The following is a 20,468-nucleotide window of genomic DNA, read 5'->3' as shown; positions in this document are numbered from 1 at the left end:
TTGTGATGTTTTGCAGGCGACCTGTCTCCGTTGCAGATGTCCCCTGTACCCCAGTCCCAGTTCATCCCTTTGGCTGAAGTTCTGTGCTCTGTCATCTCGGACATGAACTCCTCCCAAATCGTTGTCAGTCAGGAGACTTTGGTCAATCACATGAGCAAATCGCATCCAGGTGAGCTGTTGAAAAACTTTAAGAAAGAGGGTCCCTGGTTTACGACAGTACAGAGATTACGAATGGGGTACAGTGGTACCTCTTAATAGCAACACCTCTATTTTGATATGCGAGTTTTATTCGAGAGTAAAATATTGCTCTGCATACAACTTAAAATCCATGTCATGCGCATTCCCAGAGGCTACCTCTAGAGCAGGGGTCGGGAACCTTTTTGAATCAAAGAGCCATAAAAGCAAAAAATATTAATTTTATTTTGGGAAAGAGCCACACCATATATTATGAGACAAATGGACTCAATTGCTAAACCCGCGCCCCAGACAAAAGCTTAGTCTTCAGCACATTTATTTTTGATGATTTGATAAAAATTATGAAAAGAGAATAATGCCAGAGACCCTGTCCCAAAATCAACAAACATACCACTTTAAACTTGTCTCTTTCTTGCAATTACTCAAGATCGGTTAAACTCCTTTTGACCCTTTTTTTCATAAATATTGGTTTCAAAACCAGATGCAAGCAGTTATTGTGTAAAAACGTCACAACATTCTGCAAATAGGGAGCCTGATGAGCTCACTTTTGGCGCAGACAGCGTAGGGCGAGAGATGGGAGGGAGTGCTTGCACTTTTTGCATAGCTCCACCCATCCCTCCCACTCACCCAATCAAATGACTAAGTTCTCTTCCGGTGTTTTGGCGTATTTACAGTTCTGTGGATTCATCATAAGGTATCTGAACACTGAACACAGATTATATAGTGAACTTTTATATAAAGGATTCTTTAGCGTTGTACAGCCAAAACGAGTTTTTTTTCCACTTTTTTTTTGTGTGACACCTTGACTGTAAATTGTAGTGAAAAACGTGCCCTATATATACTGCGAAGTAATACTATGTTGTTTAGCTTTGGTCTGGCTTTGCGTGTACCTGGGTAGGATGGACTGCACAAGTTTTGAACAAGATGGAGAAATTATGCATGCAATCAAATTTGTCTCTGAGCCACAGATACTCATAGAAAGAGCCATATATGGCTCGCGAGCCATATGTTCCCGACCCCTGCTCTAGAGACTGCTCACTGCTCGGGACCATTCACCGCCATCATCAGCTTGCTCAAGTTTGCGCATGCTATTTGCAACCGACAATTAAATATTAAAAAAATCATCTCATCTCATCTCATCAGCTGCACCGCTTATCCTCAGTAGGAAAGGAAAATTGTGCTGTAATTTTTTTGTGTTCAAGCCAGTTTCTGGCTTAAAATGTCAATCATTAAGTCGGGCTTTTCTTTGCCTTAATATATTATTAAGATAAATTTATCATAAAGAACATGCTTACCAAACTATCAGTTTAACTCTAAATCAGAAAATAAATTTTAATCCTCAGTGTCAAGGTAGAAGAATCCCGCTTCCTCTTTCCAGTCAAGGTAGAAGAATCCCGCTTTCTCTTTCCACCTCTAGATCCCTTACTTAAGACGTTATTTCGGCTCCTTGCCAATAGCTTACAAGTTTAACAAACAATCTTTCTGTTATAGGCCAAATATTTGACTATTTACATATTGTATTGTGCAGAATATGATTTTCTTTTCAGTGCCATTTAGTTCCGTTTCATTTTGCTGAACTTCGGCGCCGCACTCCGAAGTGCACACTTGATTTGCGGGGTAGTAAACCCCAAGCTGCGTACTTCAGCCGAAACGCAAACATTGGCGCCGAAGTACACAAAGCGCCGAATAAAGCTTCGGATTTACCTCAGCGCTGAAGTAAAGCTTAGGGTTATTTTGGTTTGTTGTACAGTTTGGATGTGCTGTTTGCGCAACATTGTAAGATTTTTAGTTGGTAATGTATATGCGTATGTTCAATTAAAGCATTCAAAATTATATTTTTTATAAGCTCCGGGTGTCACGGGAATTACCAGAACAGAGCAGGGGACCCCAGAGCGTTCGTTACAAGTCTTTTATTTGGGGAAAGAGTAAGGGTTAGCGGGAAACACGATGACCGTCGAACTCAGCAGCAACGTCGTGAAGACAACTTCGGACGACGTAGCCAATCGTAGCGTGGACGGAAGCAGGTTGAGTTTACCGGGACTGAAGAGAAGATCGTAGCTTGGGACGGAAGCAGGTCGGATCGGAGGCAGGCAGGCAGAATCAGGTAAACAAGGCACAGGTAATCGGGAGCGTCATACGGGGTACAGATGTGAATCCTCCGACCAGGAGTTCTCCGCGTAACGCGTTTAAAAGGGGAGCATTGACCAATCAGGAAGCACATTCCAGCGCGCCACATGATTACCCCAGGTGACTCCACTTGGGTAATCATGACAGAACCCCCCCCCTCAAGGAACGGCTCCAGAAGTTCCCCAGGAAAAAAAATAAAAAAAATTTTAACCCAAGACACGTCACAGGGAAACAGGCAGATCAGGACAGGCAGAATCAGACAGGACAGGCAGAATCAGAAGAGTCCAGACTCAGGGGGGTCGGAATCAGAAGAGTCCAGACTCAGGGGGGTCGGATTCAGAAGAGTCCAGACTCAGGGGGGTCAGATTCAGAAGAGTCCAGACTCAGGGGGGTCAGATTCAGAAGAGTCCAGACTCAGGGGGGTCAGATTCAGAAGAGTCAGACTCCGGGGAGCGGAAAGGGAACAGACAAGACAGGAGAGGAAAGACGGGACAAAATCAGTACAGGCAGACTCAGGGCAGGCATGGGAGTCGAACAGGCAGGCATGGGAGTCGAACAGGCAGGCATGGGAGTCGAACAGGCAGGCATGGGAGTCGAACAGGCAGGCATGGGAGTCGAACAGGCAGGCTTGGGAGTCGAACAGGCAGGCTTGGGAGTCGAACAGGCAGGCTTGGGAGTCGAACAGGCAGGCTTGGGAGTCGAACAGGCAGGCTTGGGAGTCGAACAGGCAGGCTTGGGAGTCGAACAGGCAGGCATGGGAGTCGAACAGGCAGGCATGGGAGTCGAACAGGCAGGCATGGGAGTCGAACAGGCAGGCATGGGAGTCATTGCGCAGTCATACGGCCGGAGGTGCCTCAGCCAATTTCGCCATGTCGGAAAGGACTTGCCGAACTGCGCATTCTGAAGGGGAATTGCGCTGCTGATTCAGGCTTTGATAGTGGTCAGGGGGCAAATGTACGAACGCGGGGTCCATTCTGGTCGGAGGATTCTGTCACGGGAATTACCAGAACAGAGCAGGGGACCCCAGAGCGTTCGTTACAAGTCTTTTATTTGGGGAAAGAGTAAGGGTTAGCGGGAAACACGATGACCGTCGAACTCAGCAGCAACGTCGTGAAGACAACTTCGGACGACGTAGCCAATCGTAGCGTGGACGGAAGCAGGTTGAGTTTACCGGGACTGAAGAGAAGATCGTAGCTTGGGACGGAAGCAGGTCGGATCGGAGGCAGGCAGGCAGAATCAGGTAAACAAGGCACAGGTAATCGGGAGCGTCATACGGGGTACAGATGTGAATCCTCCGACCAGGAGTTCTCCGCGTAACGCGTTTAAAAGGGGAGCATTGACCAATCAGGAAGCACATTCCAGCGCGCCACATGATTACCCCAGGTGACTCCACTTGGGTAATCATGACACCGGGTTTACTTTGGGCTCGTTCCCTCAAATCAAGTGAATCAATCGGGTTTGGCTGGGTTTGGGTTTATATACTCGCGGGTCGGGTTGGGCTGGATTTTTTTAGGCCCAACCTTACCTCTAGTGTACGTTCACTTAAAGTTACAGTAACTTTCATTCTAAGTGTACAGTTAGTGCTTACGTATCATTAACATTCTCGATCTCATACCTGTCAACCTCAGCCAATCGCTCCCCATATTATTGGTTGCAATTCCCTTTATCAAGCGATGAATAAACCTTACAAAGACAACATGACACATATTTACTCAAAGCGAGACAGAATATGGAAAGTATTTAACGGAGAGAATGTAAGGTTTTGGATTTAAGTCATGTTTGGGTGGGACAACTCTATTTAGCCTCTGGCAGCACAATTACTTTCAAATTGCTAGATACGCTACGGCATTAGAATCCATGAGTACTTCAATTAACAATGCATTAGGTGTGACGTCAAGCATCCTCTTCCGTGCAAGTGGGTATAATGGCAATCAAACAAGAGAAGCTTAAAAGTCACAGTAGACCCATAGATTTTTTGTCTGTCATTTAGTGGGAATTATAAATGATCTCACAAAAACATCGGATTTCCCCCAAAAATGTTGTAAGTCTTGACTCAGCCAAGACTTTAACCTGAAAACTCCAATTCTAGAGAGCAAGTGCCCGATCCTAAGGCCACTGAGCTGGTCTCTGTATGAAAGACAGAGTGCATTGCCCCGCGCTACGATTAAAATAAAATCTGAGACTTTTATGTGTGCCTTATATATAAAATACGGTACTCAAAACAAGATCTCATACCTGTCAACCCATAGGATTTTAGCATATTTTCTATGAATTAATTGTTGTCAGAAAATAATGATTTTGATTTAACCAAAGATTTATATTACATAGCTTAAGTTCAAACGATTCTTCATTATTAACGGTGATTATTATTTGGCCATAAGCTTGTAATTAAATCCCGCACAATGGTTTTTAGCGGTAATGATGCTGAATTAGGCATAGCAGTATATATTTAAGAGTGGAGACATGGCAGAATCAGGTGCTTAAAAGAGAAATGCAACTCATAAATCAGGGGGATTACCTCATGTGCAGTCCCTTCTTTATTTTCCTTATGTTGAGGTTTTTGAGTTTTTCCTTGCCCTTATGTAGGTTTTAGATCAGGGGATGGTGTCATAATACATAGTCTCTGGTTTGCAATCATCTGTGGTCTGTGCAGCTCTTAAGACTCTTTGTGATTAAGGGCTATAAAACTAAACATGACTTGACTATTTTTAAAAAATGGGGCGATGAGTATAAAGGTGTAATCATATAATCAAAATGATTGAAATGAACGCTTCTGCTTTAGACCTTTTAAGGTTAGACCTTTATTATTAATTTTACTGTATATATTTGTCTAGAACGCGCACTTGTGTACAAAGAGCACCCCAATTTTTTATTCAACATTTTTTTTCCCTTTTTCTCAGTTCAAACTAAAAACTGTGACACATGTTGTTAAATCTACTTGTATTCAAATCTGGGATCCTCTGTTACTTCAACTTCTCAAGCATCTCTTTAGTCGGCGGCGCCCTCTGTTGGCTGCGGCTGCATCGGCTCGCTACAACGGGTCAGGTGCAATCGACATTTCGTTCTGTGTACATTGTTACACAGAATGACAATACAAGGAAATTATTATTATTATTATTATTAAAACTTCTCTCTTCTTTCTAGGTATAACCATCCCAACTCAAGACATTCTTTACAATACGCTGGGCACTCTGATCAAAGAACGAAAAATTTACCATACAGGGGAGGGTTATTTTATTGTCACACCTCAGACTTACTTCATCACCAGCAACATGGACCAAGAGAAGACCAGGTGGATTTCAGGCTCAATGGATGACACTCCCTCACCTCCACCTGTAACTTATCTTTTGAGCAATGACGTTTCTGCAGTGAGCACTCAGGCAGCTCACTGCAAGTCTTGCAGCTGCTTCAGCTTGCTCCCGATGTCCAATTGCTCCCCAGCCGTGAACGTGCCACCGACGGTTCCCCCATCGGCTGCACCCGATAAGCATTCTGGCTCTGTCAGCGAATGCACGGTAAAGACTTTGAAGTGGCCTCGGGCGTCAGACCACAAGCCGTCAGTGCAGCATCAGTCCACCTCAACCGCCGCTGACTGCCAGGCAAGCGAGGTCAGCAAAACTGTAGCAACGATTAACGCTGTCACCCGCAAAGAGAAAGACGAAAAGCCAATTAGGAGGTTCGGCCTCAGTTTGTTTCGAAGGAATGGGGGTAGAAAAAAGAAGCCAAAAAAAGAGTATGTATCATTCTCCAGGCAGTTTCCACCAGAGGAATGGCCGGTGAGAGACGAAGACGATCTCAATAACTTACCTCGCGATCTGGAGCACGCTATCATCAAGCGCATCAATCCTGAGTTGACAGTCGATAATTTAACGCGTCACACGGTCTTAATGAAGAAGCTAGAAGAGAGGAGGGATAAGGTATTAGACAAATGCGTGGACAAGGGAATGTCAACGGAGAATTTAAGGAGTCCAAAAACCAGGCACCACCACTCCTCCAGGTCAGCCAAAAGGTGCACTCAGAAAAGTTCTCGTAGCAAACGCAGGGCGCACTCCACCAGGGAGAAGCAATTGGAGAGGGTCAAAAACAAGCTACCCGCATGTTCTCGTGGGTACCCGGAAGGGGAAGACTTGATCCCTACCCGGCTTCGAGTCGAAATCCCAATTGATCAACATGAAAGAGTGGAAGATCCTGAGGGTACATCGCTTTACAAGAAACGCATTCAAAACCCTTTCCATAATCGAGAAGCTGGTATTACTGCAATTGGCGGGGAGTATCAGAAACCCAGAGAGGTCAAAATATTGGGGAGGAAGGAACGATTGAGTCATCGCTCCAAGTCTTGGGACACGCATCGAACAAAGTTTAGGGTGGCTACAGAACAACAATGTGGTAAATCCCCCACTCCTGAAGACCAGAAGTTGGATGCAAACCATGAACATTTACTGCAATCTGACGCGAAACTAACCCCAGAGTTGCCGTTGGACTACAGCACGCACTGCCAGCAGAGCTGCACACTGCGCGGCGACAACAAAGTTCGACTTTGGCAGGAAGGAAGTGGCACTGAGAGCCGGGAAAACCTTCAAGCACAAGACGACAAAAGACAAGCTCAGACAGACGGGTTTTCAAACACGAACTTGTACGACAGCTCCGATGCAATCCCCACACAGGCTCGGTCCAAAACCTCTTTGCAGCAGAAGCACTCACTCAGACTAATAAGACCACAAATGGATGTCTCTCAGAAACCCAATGAGCTTTCAACGTGCCAAACTGTAAAAGTCGGAACGGACACTGCCGGAGGAGAACAGGAAACTTCGGGTCTTACTCAAGCAGTAGTTGATGACCCTGCTTCTGTAACAGACACTGAGGATGACGACATACTCTACCAGAGAACAGGGAATAACGAAGATGATGATACCTGCAGCTCCCTGTGTTTGAACGAAGACGACATTATGTCAAACTACTTGCACGCCAAATTAATCCCTCAATCGCATGAGGCCACACACGATTGTTACGACTCCAACTTGTACAATCAAGTCCAATCTATCAACAGATGCTCAACCCCTCAGAGGGAGTTTTCTCTGAGCCCCAGCGGACACGAGGAATCCACATGCAGTCATCAGTACCCTAAGAGAGAAATATTACCTCAAGATAACGCACTCTCGAGGAAAGAAATTCTTTCCCAAGATGGATTATGCAACTCCAGCTTTGTGTTAGACCAACCAGAACCTCCCGAGGTCTTTGACAGTAGCATCTTCGACTACTGCCCAGCAAGTGAAGTGGAATCCGACGCCGAGACGGTTTGCAAGTCTCTGAACAAGTGCAACGGCGAATCGGTTCTCTGGGCGGTGAAACAAGCTCAGGAAGACTTTAATAATGTGGCGCCTCCCCAGGACTTAGTGTCTGATCTTAGAATGCCGGTGGCTAAGGAACACGGAGAAGCAGGTGTGGAACTGGTAGAGGACCAGAGCATCACAGAAGACAGCGGGATAGATTCTCCACGGTAAGCAGCTAATTTTGCAGAGCGCCACCAAAAACTGTGTCTGAGCATTTCAGCTCAGACACAGTTTTTGGTGGAATAGACAGGTGGATTAGCGCTTAATGTCTTTCAGAAACACCTGTTTGAATCTAAGTTAAAATGGTGTTTAAAACTAAGGTTTAAACTGAATGAAAAAACTTGGTATCTGCATCTGGTGTTTCAATCCAGCATTACTCTGTCTTCTTCCAGCTTCGCACCCGCGGCAATCCCAAGATCATTACGGTCAGTCAGGGAAAAATAAACAGTGCAGGGAGACCTTGCACCTCCAGAATGCATTTCTGCATTCAGTCTTTGACCAATTTGTGCTTTTTCCTTTAAAAAGCAAAAGGCAATAAAGCTGAAAAAACACCTTGTAATAAACGCTAAGGTCCAATATTTGGACAGCAGGGAATGATTTTGATAATGACACGTAATTGCTACGCCATGCTTAAATTTAAAATATCAGGCAAGAAAGGCTTTAAACTCACCGGGCAACCTTCCTAGAAGGAAATTATGAAATGGTGCCTTATCATATCTGTTTTTATAAAAATTGTCCATCTAATCAACCCCTCCCTTCATCTCCATGCAGGACTCACACAAGTTTGGCCTCCAGCAACACTGTAATTCTTGAGGGTCTGAAAAGGCGGGGATTCCTTCAAAACCTGGACAAACAGCACTCCAAAAACAGCGCCATCCGACCACAAAGCTCGCTGCTGCAGCTCACGCCTGTCATGAATGTGTAGATAAGGGGCCCCCAAACTCTTTCGCATGAGGAGCCAAACCTCTGATGAAGTTTTTACCAGAAAATCTTGACAATTGGAGTATGTAAATGTAAAAATGTATTGTTTTCCATGAAGCTACAATCAAATAAGCCTTCTGGATTCGTCACAGAACAGAAGTCAGAAAATACATAATAAGACTATTATTAAATAATTAAATAACAAATAATACTATGTGGGTTTTTCACAGAATATAAGACCAAGGACCATAAACCTCCTGTTGTGCCGTGCACAGTCTTAACAAATGCAAGATCAGCTTAGTTGTCAAAGTACTGGACCATCAATGGTATAAGTGACTTGTGAATAGGCAGTAATTTTTATTTCATTATCACGCTATTTTTAGACAGGGTACCAGAGATTAATTTTATTTTGTTGTGTGTTTCACACATTACAATGACTATACGCTATATTCTATTCTACTCTAAGCATAGTAAATGACAAATGTATTTTCATCGTAAAATGTGAAATGCACAATGGAATTTGTCTTTGGTACTGTGATTAGTGTGATAATGAGATAAAAGCCAATGCTTTTTCATATGATGTCCACATGTATATCACTGGTAGTCCAGTGACAAAAGCTCAGGCGCTCTCACTACTGTGACCTTGATTGAATTCCCGTTACAAACGAAATTGCGCACCCAGACTTTGCATTCTTTTTTAGGCCCAAAAAATTGTCCCTCAAAATGCTCTCTGGTATTGTACAGGGGGCCGCACCAAATAGCTGCCGTGTCATGCCCGTGGGCTGTAGTTTGGGGACCAGTGGTGTTGATGGAACTTCAATGTCTTCATTGATCTCGATTTCTATGCAACTGTTCACATACCAAAACACAGTTGTACAAATGTGGTGTGTATATTTGATTTATTGTACATATTTCTTCTTATTATATGCAGTAGGTAGCTGATATTGCGTACCTGCGAAATATATCGAAATATATTGGTTATTGTACACTTTAGAAATGTATTTCATTCTTATGCCTTTAAACCAAGAATAAAAGTAATTTTGTAACAGTCTTTTTATATTTGACTTGAGCTAAAATATTCTTTTCATGGTTCATGGTTAATCCCTTAAACGCCAGGGTCGTCGGGGCACCCCTCCCTGTGGTGTGTCTTGGGCAAGTATGGCCTGGTGGCGCCCATCCCTCTCCAGGCCGTTATTTGGGTAGGGTTTTGCTGCCCCGCATGAATTCGATAGTACTGGTCAACGTGAATACTGGTAGCAGGAGAAACCTCCTAGTTTTGACTCAAATAAAGCAACTTCATCGTCAGGTTGCCGTTGTTGTCGTTGTAAAGCGCCTTCCTGCTTGTCAGAGATGAGCCGAAGATTCAAAATCACTGTGGAAAAACTGTTTTGTTCACATTGTACAAAATGCAAACTGACAGTAAAATGGTATACAGTCGCTGCCTTACTTACGAACGAGAGTTGCTTCAGTGCTATATTTTATACGGAATGTATGTTTAAGGTGTATTTAAGTATGTTTAAGTCTTGTATAAGTAACCTGTATTTTTTTGTACTAAAAAATAAACATTTCATAAAATAATATGCTCTATAAAGTTTAACTTACTTTTGGAAGATAAGCTTCAAGAGTTAGGCGACTTCCTCCTCCGTGGTAAAAAGTGGCGGGAACAAAGCGATTCAACCATTTCCTCAACAGCATCAATATTCCATATTCCACTTTCATTTCAAATGAAACGGCTAGTCCCTTCTTTACACTTTACACCAACCACATTGACTGGATGCACAAGATATTAAACAATAAAAACGTCAAAGTTCTTAGCGCTGGAGATACAGTATAGAATTTTTACACACGAACTATGAAGAGCAAGCGGATTTCTTCTTCAAGGGGGATGCTGGGTGACCTCTCACAGCGCCACTCACTGGTAGCAACGGAAAGAAGCGTTACAGTACTGTCCTCTACTCGGAAAAACTTTGCACACAATATAAAATCAAACTTACAGCAATGTCCGGATATTTTCCAACATCCCGAAAAAAATGTTCGTATCTACCGTTTTACGTAAGTCGTAAGTAGGGGAGCGTCTGTACTTGTAATGTTTATATTTGTCACTGGCATTGAATCATTTAACAAGAAACAATCAACTAAATACCATGTCATCACTTGTGAAACAGTCTGGTTCTGCTGTTTAGTTTTAAGTTGTAATATTAATTTACAAGGAGATGTCAGACAGTGTTTGCTTGTGCCTGCACTCTATCAAATACTGTTCTGTGTTTCGTGACCTTTTTTGAGCCATTTTTTCATGAAGAGATCTCAGGGAACAACGTCTGTCAAAAATGTTGAAAAAAAACTTGCTCCGGACCGTTTTTTTTCCTATATACAAATCTTAAACAATAACGTTGCATAAATTTAGTGTATAAAGTTTTTATTATCATTTGTGGTCACCATTGCTCAGGACCTTATTCATTTAGGCTAACGATTTTGCTGTCATTTTGGATCTCAATGCTTTTTTCCCAATTTTTACTATATTTTTATTTTGTCTTTCTAGAGAAGTAACCAAAATAATACTTAGAGCATACATTATTCTATTGTGGAATAAAACATGACTATGTAATAACATATTTCTGTTATTTAATTGTTGAGTTAAAAAAACATTTAAAATAATTTGCAAAATAATTTGCAAGATTGCAAGATCGGCGGTAGTAGCTCAGGAGGTAGAGCGCTCGTCTTGGGATCAAGAGATCCCAGTTCGAATCCCGGCTCGTATGGTTACATGTCGAAGTGTCCTTGGGTAAGACACTGAACCCCTAATACCCCCAATAAGCAGGTTAGCGCCTTACATGGCTGCAAGGCCGCTATTGGGAAATGTGGAGCACATTGTAAAGCGCTTTGGGAAGTCATTGACTTGAAAAGCGCTATATAAATGCAGATCATTTCATTTCATTGTTACCTGATTTGATTTATTTTCTTGTTTTTTGCAGTGCAATTTAAAAGTGTTTCATAAAACAAAATAAAGTATGACACTTGTACCTGTACTACCTTAGTAGCAGATCATTAGTACAATTATATAACTGGTACTTCAACATCTCGAACAAATTGGTATTTAACCCATAAATTTGAGTATTTTTCAATGCGGTATTTAAACAAAAAACAGAACTCGAACATCCGAACACAGCCATCTTGGCTACTCTTGCCCCATCAGGTAGCGACATTTTAAGAGATCTAGAGGCAAGAGCTTAAGCCCGAGCCCCCGGGGCGATTTTAGGCTCAAAGCTTGGGATTGCTGAGCACCCAGAGTGTCTCGCTGGTTCAAAAAAATGTCATTTCAAGTTATTTAGGATCATTAAACACTGTTAAGGTGTGTCACGTCCCATTAGTGAACAAGTTTTGTGTATTTATTTGTAGTGAACATGGAGCTTTTTAACAGAAAACACTGTGAATGTCCATGCAAGTGCTGACCACACATAACTACCACCCCATGCAAAAATTAGGCTAGGCTGATCATTGATACATTTTTTTAATACAGTTAGAATGGGGACTAACATCTGTTGATGATAACAAAGTCATGGTATTGGGTGCAAAAATAGTTTTTTAACATTACCACTGTACACCATACTCTCACCGAAATACAGTGGAACCTCGGTTTTCGACCATAATCCGTTCTAGAACCCTGTTCGAAAACCGATTTGGTCGATCACCGAAAATCGTTTTTCCCATTAAAAGTAATGTAAAATCGTTTTAATCCATTACAACACCCTGAACGTTTACCATGAAAGTAAACGTGAAGCTAACCCGGGCTAATCATACGTTCGCGTTAGCGTAATCTTCCGTACGAAAGATAACGCTAACATGAACGTGTAAAAATAAAAAAATCAGGTCGTTTACACGTCATTTAGCACCCGGGTCTCCACAACAAGTGGTGAGCGGTTAAAGGATAAAGAAAAGATTTATGAATAGGATTTCTTACCTTTGTGGTGGTCTGCAGAAGCCATGCTCTATTCCCTCGAAAGAAGGGAAACTCGCACATCTTCTTTATATTTTGCTATTATTTCTTTCTTAAATGCAATAGTTGTACGCACTACTCTTCTTTTTTCACCTGTAGCAAATTTGCTGCTGGCACCGACCTTCTTCCGAGGCATGATTAGGGGTTAAAACACTCCGTTCACCGATATTAAAAACAAAAGCAAAAAGGAGTGCGCGCTCACATGACAACAGTTCTTCACGGAGGTGGGGGCAATCTACACCCGTACGCCGCTCAGCATCGCCCCTAGCGTACCGGCGTTCAAACTCCGATTTTTTGAAGGAAAAGCGAAGCAAGAATTTCTTGAAATTTTTGGTCGAAAACCGATTTGTTCGAACTGAGAGGCGTTCGAAAACCGAGGTTCCACTGTACACTGAAGTCTCCACGGACTCTGCCACTATGCTGCAAGTGACATAGCCGCACAAAATAGGTAAGGGGCGAGTGATCGGAGTCAAATGAACTGAACCATTTCAAGGCAGTGGAGTATTTTCGCCTTGTGGTGTTCACTTTTTTTTTGTTTAACTTTTTTATTAAAATGTATCTGGCGTTTTTCACCTTATTTAGAGATGGGGTGCGTAGTATTAATTTACTTGTATTCGGCCTGTTCGGGATGGAACAAGCCCCCCCCAAAAAAAGTTTATTTGAGCGTGTCAAATTTAAAAATAAGCAAATCGTGGTACTCTGCTGTTATCTTCTGGCTTAAAGTCATGATTGCAGGCTCAAGTTTTCAACTGATGCACCCCACCCTTAAACATATCCTGTCCTTCATTATACAAAAGACAGTTTTTAAAATGCAATTATTTTAAGTGGTGCTAGGGTGCAATTTGAGCACCCCCAAAAAAGGGGTGGTTACACCCATGCCGAGCCTGACCTGAGCCCGGGATGAAATTCAGCTCGGGCCTAAAATGTCAAATATTAATTCGGGTTTGTTTGGGTCGTGCTTCTCCTTGCGATTTTTATTTTTATTTTTGAGGAGGCAGACGTCCTCTGCTCGTTGACTTTTTAATATTTAGCCATTCGTCATTGTTCTTAATTTATTTTTCTTTGTGGAGGTTCCGCACGCGGAATGGATTCCATCCCCCGTTTGCTCTCGGATCCTCCACAAAGAAAAATAAACTAAGAAGAATGACGGATGGTTAATTAAAAAAAAGGCAGCGAGAGAGAAGCCCTACTTCTCCTTCACAAAAAAAGTCTTGTAAAGTCAAATCATGTTTATTTGTATAGCCCTTAATCACAAAGAATCTCAAAGAGCTGCACAAATCAAAGAATATTCCAAACTATTATTACAGACTATTTTGACACCATCCCCTTATCTAAAACCTATATGAGGGGAAAAAATACAAATATTGTCAACATAAAATATAGATTATTCATATGCTATAGAGAAGAAGTGTGTTTTAAGCTTGGATTTATACATTTCCACTGAAGTTGCAGATCGAATCTCGGGGTGAAGAGCATTCCACAGTACCGGGGCCGGATGGAGAACGTTCTCGAACCTGCGGATCTGTTCTTGGCTCCTGGGATCACTAGTAGACCAGCATTTTCAGAACGAAGGCTCGGCACCGGAACATAGGGGAAAATAAATCTGAAATATATGAGGGAGCAAGTCCATGCATGATTTTGTATAATACCAACAGAACCTTGAAATCACATCTTAAGCTAACAGGGAGCCAATGCAGGTTAGCTAAAATCGGGGTAATGTGATCAAACTTTCTTGTCTTAGTTAAAAGCCTCGCTGCAGCATTTTGTACCAGCTGAAGGCTCTTGGTTTTGGACTTAGGGAGACTGGAGAGTAGTGCATCACAGTAATCTAGACGGGAGGTAACAAATGCGTGAATTATAATCTCCGCATCTGACTGAGACAAGCATAGGACAAATTTTAGCAATGTTGCGAAGATGGAGAAAAGCTGTTCTAGTAATATTCTTCACGTGTGTTTGAAAGGACAGATCGGGGTCAAATGACACCTACATTTTTAACCGAGTCACTCTGGGTGATATTACATTTGTCAATGTTCAGAGCAGTTTTTGACAACAAGTCACTGCATTTAGATGGACCAATAACTAACATTTTGGTCTTTTCAGAGTAAGGGCGCAAGAAGTTGAGTGACATCCACTCTTTTATCTCAGTGAGGCAGGCCTCCAAATTTCCACAGTTTAGTGTGGCAGATTCCTCCATCGGAAGATCTAGTTAAGTGTCATCTGCGTAGCAATGGAAACTGATATTATACTTGCAAATAATATCACCTAATGGAAGCATGTAAATGCTGAAAAGAAGGGGGCCAAGTACTGAACCCTGCAGAACACCACAGGTAACACTAAAGGGCTCAGATGTCATTTCACCATAGTTAACACAGTGCGTCCTATCTGAGACGTAGGTTTTGAACCATAAGAGGACGGTTCCTGAGAGACCAATCCATTTTTCCAACCGTTCTAGTAAGATATTATGGTCCACAGTGTTAAAAGCAGCACTAAAGTCCAGCAGCAGCAAGAGTGATGAGGCACCAGAGTCCATTGCCAGTAGAAGATCAAAACAAAACTTCCAGAACAAAAAATGAAAATTTTGGTTTACTTCCGGCTTGTTCACCCAAATCGGGGTTGGGCTGGAATTTTTCGACCCAATCTTACCTCTAAAGAGATCGTTGGCATAGTTTATTGTAATTTAGTGCATTTTCTGGCCTTTTTTTGCTGATAATAATGGGTCCCAAGAACGTTTGTGATAAATGGAAGAAAAAGAGAAAAAGATTGAGAACAATCGAGTTGAAGAAGAACATTTTTGTGAAACAGCTGCTCAAAGGTACAGTAAATGATTTTTTAATTGTTTAATATTTGTATATCTATAATGTTTAATCTTCATTATATTCCCATTTAAAAATGTGTTGATTAGGTGGACATTTTTTCCATACTTGAATGAATGAATGAATGAATGAATGAATGAATGAATGAACGAATGAAAACTTTTATTTCGAACATTAAAATAAAACAGGACAAAAACAATGAGTCAACAACAAAATAATGTCACATAACATGTTCGAAAAGGGGTAGTCAGAAGCAGATGCTTATTTTTCCTACCCCTTTATCTTCCTTATTAACTACATTTTACAAATCCTCCTTCCTTCTTATGTCTAATATAACAAAATCTCGTGGATATACTTATTACATAGGTCAGATATCAATAATTATAATAATTACAACAATCACATATTTTATACACTAATCTTCGCAATACCCATCCCTCAATGTCATAATACGCCTAGTTACCAAATGTCACTGCGGCACCAATGATAATAACAACAATAAAAATAAACATAACATTTATAATAACAGTTCTGATATAATAATAGCAACAATAACAACAAGTTAAACATAGTTATAAATGCAGTATTTCCAATCTCCCTCATATCCCATTCTCTTCATCCCTGTATTTCGCGAGTAATGCTTTTTTGTATTTAAATTTGAACACGTGGATAGTTGGACATTGTTTGATCTCATCTTGTAAATTATTCCAAAGTTTGACCCCACACACAGACACACACATACTTTTTCTGGTGGTTCTCTCCTTTGGGAATTTTAAATCACTACAGCCCCTCAAGTTATAATTTCCCTCTTTCCGAGTGAATAATTTTTGCATGTTTTCTGGCACTATGTTTTTGGTGACCTTAAATAACAGCTGTGAAGTGAAAATTTTTATTAAGTCATCCAATTTTAATAATTTGGACTGCATGAATAAAATATTGGTATGATCCCGATATCCTACCCTGTGTATGGTTCTTATTGCACGTTTTTGAAGGATAAAAAGGGGCTGTAGTGAACTTTTGTAAATATTGCCCCACATACTTAGGAATGCATAAGAAATTATTTTTAAAAAAACAAACATTACAGTATTCCTTAAGGGAAAACATATTTCAGTAGTTGAACAATTTGCTGTTTGAACACAGATCCCAAAAGGATTATGGTTGATTACAGAGGTATCACTGTATTTCCCCTATGAGCAGATAATTACCAATTCAAAAGAAAAAAAATATGGTAATCTCACCGAACAAAAACAAAGATACTGAACAATTGCACACAATTTGGGGGTATTTACTTTGGTCACAGAGTGATATTACGTGCGTGGTTGTGGATTTATTTTACTACATGATGAAAATGGTGAAAGTAAGACAAGGACTGTTTTAAATACAGTCCAAATGCCGGGCCAAACCTCCAAAAAGATACAAAAGAAGAGTTTATTCGAGCGCATCTTAGACTTTCACATACTTGCGCACGAAACATACAAAGCTGCAATAAAGATTTTAGACAGAAGATGGCGCCAGTAGATGCAATATTTTGAGGTTACATACACAACCATAGCGTGTTATTTAAAAAAAAAAAAAATAGATGTATATGTATAGTAAAACTTGAAAAAGATGCAAGAGCCAAAATGACAGCATTTTTTTTGGACCAAAATGTATGATCTATATTACCTTCTCAGCCACCGTGACCACAAATGATAACAAAAGCAATGCACTGTCAATTAAGGCAAGATGATTATCTCATCTCATCTTATTAGCTACACCGCTTGTCCTCAATAGGGTCGCGGGGGTGCTGGAGCCCATCCCAGCAATTATCGGGCAGTGGGCAGGGGACACCCTGAACTGGTTGCCAGCCAATCGCAGAGAACACGGGGACAGACAGCTCACCCACTCATTCACACCTAGGGACAATTTGGACCGGCCAATTCACCTGAAATGCATGTTTTTGGAATGTGGGAGGAAACCGGAGTGCCCGGAGGAAACCCACGCAAGCACGGGGAAAACATACAAACTCCGCAAAGGAAGTCTGGAGCTGGATTTGAACCCACGCAGGTTCCCAAGACCTTGGAGCTGTGCCGCACAAGCGCTAACCACTGCACCGCCGTACTGCCCGCAAGATGATTATTTAAGATTTTAAAAAAGAAAAAGAAAAAAAAAGAAACAGGCGCTGCAAATTAATTTCTAGATATTTTTGATGGACTGTGTGTCCTGGGACTTTCTAGTGAGAAAAAAAGTACATTGGTGCAAAGAAGAGATACAGTAACTCAATAAGTAGCGGAGTGGTTAGCACATACGCCTTACACGCGAAAGGTCTGCGGTCGAGGCCGGATGGAAACATATATTGGCCTGGAGAAGGATGGGTGCCACCAGACTGTACTTGCCCAACACACCACAGACAGTAGTGCCCCTGGTGGTTAAGGGGTCCAACCAACCATACTTCCAATGTAAATGCATAAGGCAATCCTTTGCAGGAACCACAGATTGTTAAAAATGGTGACGCAAACCAGACTCTACCCTAGACTAGACCGCTGATAAATTCTTTAGGTTACAACATAGTTATGCAGCCTTGAATTTAAACCTCAGCAGCACACCAGGAAGAAATGTAAACTTAGAGAAGTGTGGGAAAAGGCAAGGAATTTTTACAGAGTCCCTAATGTTTAAAATACATACCAGTTAAAAGAGGCGATTTTAGGTTCAGAGTTTTGGGGCTGCTGAGCACCCAGAGTAGGGGTGAGCAAACTTAGACCCCCGGGCTGCATGCAGTCCACCAAACAAGAATGATCAAAATGTAATAACAATATATATAATAGTAAATATAATACTACTAATAAAACATGTTTTTTGTCCCAATTGACCCTTTGTGGGACCAACAGAAATACCACAACCGAAATGCTACAAAACTACTACAGAATTACTACAAAACTAAATGTAAAATTTAGTGTTTAAAACAGGGACCAAACACATTGTTTTGTCTTCCTTCTCGTATGAAAAATACTATAAAAATACTACTACAGTAAAACTATGAAACAAAAATACTATGAGAAAAATATTACAACAGAAATACTACAAAAGTACAACTAAAGTTATATTAAATAATATACTACAGATACTAGTATGGAAATACTATAAAAATAATAGAATAAAAAAATGCTGCCACATAAACATTACAACAGAAATATACTTCTACAGAATTATTACGATAAAAATACTACGGATATACAGTGGGACCTTGCTACTTCGCGGGTCTAAAAAATAATAATAATAATAAAATAAAATTATTTTTAAAATAAATAAATAATATATATATATATATATCATCAGCCGTACCGCTCATCCTAATTAGGGTCGCAGGGGGGGCTGGAGCCCATCCCAGCCATCTCCGGGCAGTGGGCAGGGGGACACCCTGAACTGGTTGCCAGCCAATCGCAGGGCACACAGGGACAGACAACTCATTCGCTCATTCACACCCAGGGACAATTTGGACCGGCCAATTCACCTGAAATGCATGTTTTTGGAACGTGGGAGGACATACAAACTCCGCACAGGAAGTCTGGAGCTGGATTTGAACCCACGAAAGGTTCCCATGACATGAACTGTGCCGCACAAGCGCTAACCACTGCGCCGCCATATATATATATATATATATATATATATATATATATATATATTTATATATTTATATATTTATATATTTATTTATTTATTTTTGGTCCCCATTAACCGCGATAACCGAGGGATTACTGTACAACAAATAGAAATTCTACGAAATTACTATTGCAGAAATACTGCAAAAATACTATAAAAATGTAACTAAAGTAATACAACAAAATACAGAAATACTACAAAAAGTTGACTGCAGAAATGATACAAAAATAGTACAAAAAATACAACTACAATAATACTACAAAACTAAACATCGAAAGCAGTGCTTGGAATACAACTGAACCATTTCAATGCATGGGAGTTTTATTTCTGGGGAGGCTTGGACTGGTTACGCCTATGCCTGTCAATCTTAGCAAATCACTCTCCTTATTAATGAATGCAATTCCCCTCATTTAAAGATAATAAACCTTGCAAACACAACGCGGCACTATTTTCTCACTTCAAGACAGACTATGTGTAATAAAAACAGATAATCTGTGCAAACAAACATAGTTTATGTGCGAAAGAAACAACACATTTCTTTCAGCATCTTAGTCGTTTCCAGTGCAATATTTCGGACTTTATTCTACAGATAGTTTTACTCTTTGACAGAAACTGTTACAATTTAGCTTTATTTGCAACAAAAATGTCAGTGTATAAGCTCCCGTTGTTCATACAAGACTAACCTGGAATATGAAGAAGTATATGTGTAAAAAATTACCTAAAAATGTCTTCCACTTGTTACCTAAATGTGTGACATATAAGCAATTTATTCGTATATTTCGTCTTTTATCTATTTCGGTATTTATTTTATCGTGTCCCCGCGACCCTACTGAGGATAAGCGGTGCAGTTAATGGATCACACAATATTATTAGCGTGTGGGACAATCTGGCTGAGCTCTTCACCTATTGGTTGATCAGTGATGAACGAAGCAAATACTAGTAATAGGTGAAGGACTCAGCCAATAGGGCCCAGCCCCTCAATTTAAATATTATTTAATAAAATGCACAAGATAAAATATACATTACAGTATACACAAAAATATCCAATATTCATATATAAGAATTTGTATTAATGTAATATTCTTAAATATTGGGTTGTTTAGTTCATTAGATGTATAATTATATGATATATATTTGTGTGTATTTTAAATATGGCAGGATTGGTCCACTCGTTCAGCACGCGTTATTTCGTGTAGCATGAACGAGGTCTTCGGAATTATCAAGAGCCTTGGGCAAATTGGAATCATATATTATTTCCTATAGCAATAGCGACGTCAACAGGATCGTTGAGGAAATGCACCGATCATTACCCCGTTTTTCTGGATTTGGCTTAAATATTCTCCAGCTTTATCGATTCAAGAGATTCGTAAAATACATGTTACAGGATGCAACCAAAAGCGAAATAATCAGTTTAATAAAAATAAATGCAATAAAATGGTAAGACATCAG

At 40.8% G+C, this 20,468-nt stretch overlaps 1 protein-coding gene across 2 annotated transcripts in view; it reads left to right on the top strand.

The window, feature by feature from the left end:
• Positions 1–9,619, top strand: part of stox1 (storkhead box 1) — a 59,036-nt gene extending 49,417 nt beyond the window's left edge. For both annotated transcript variants that reach the window (XM_088350836.1, XM_088350834.1), the window contains exons 2-4: positions 17–169; positions 5,467–7,819; positions 8,424–9,619. In XM_088350836.1, the coding sequence (XP_088206962.1) occupies positions 37–169; positions 5,467–7,819; positions 8,424–8,577 (2,640 nt within the window). In that variant the 5' untranslated portion in view covers positions 17–36 and the 3' untranslated portion in view covers positions 8,578–9,619. The remainder of the gene's footprint in view (positions 1–16; positions 170–5,466; positions 7,820–8,423) is intronic.
• The last annotated feature ends 10,849 nt before the right edge of the window (positions 9,620–20,468 follow it).

This window comes from Urocampus carinirostris, chromosome 13, assembly GCF_059441175.1.
Source record: "Urocampus carinirostris isolate Australia breed hairy pipefish chromosome 13, RoL_Ucar_1.0, whole genome shotgun sequence".
Taxonomy (NCBI): domain Eukaryota; kingdom Metazoa; phylum Chordata; class Actinopteri; order Syngnathiformes; family Syngnathidae; genus Urocampus; species Urocampus carinirostris.
Note: the sequence above shows the minus strand (reverse complement) of the source record. Positions and strands in the feature narration are given on the sequence as shown.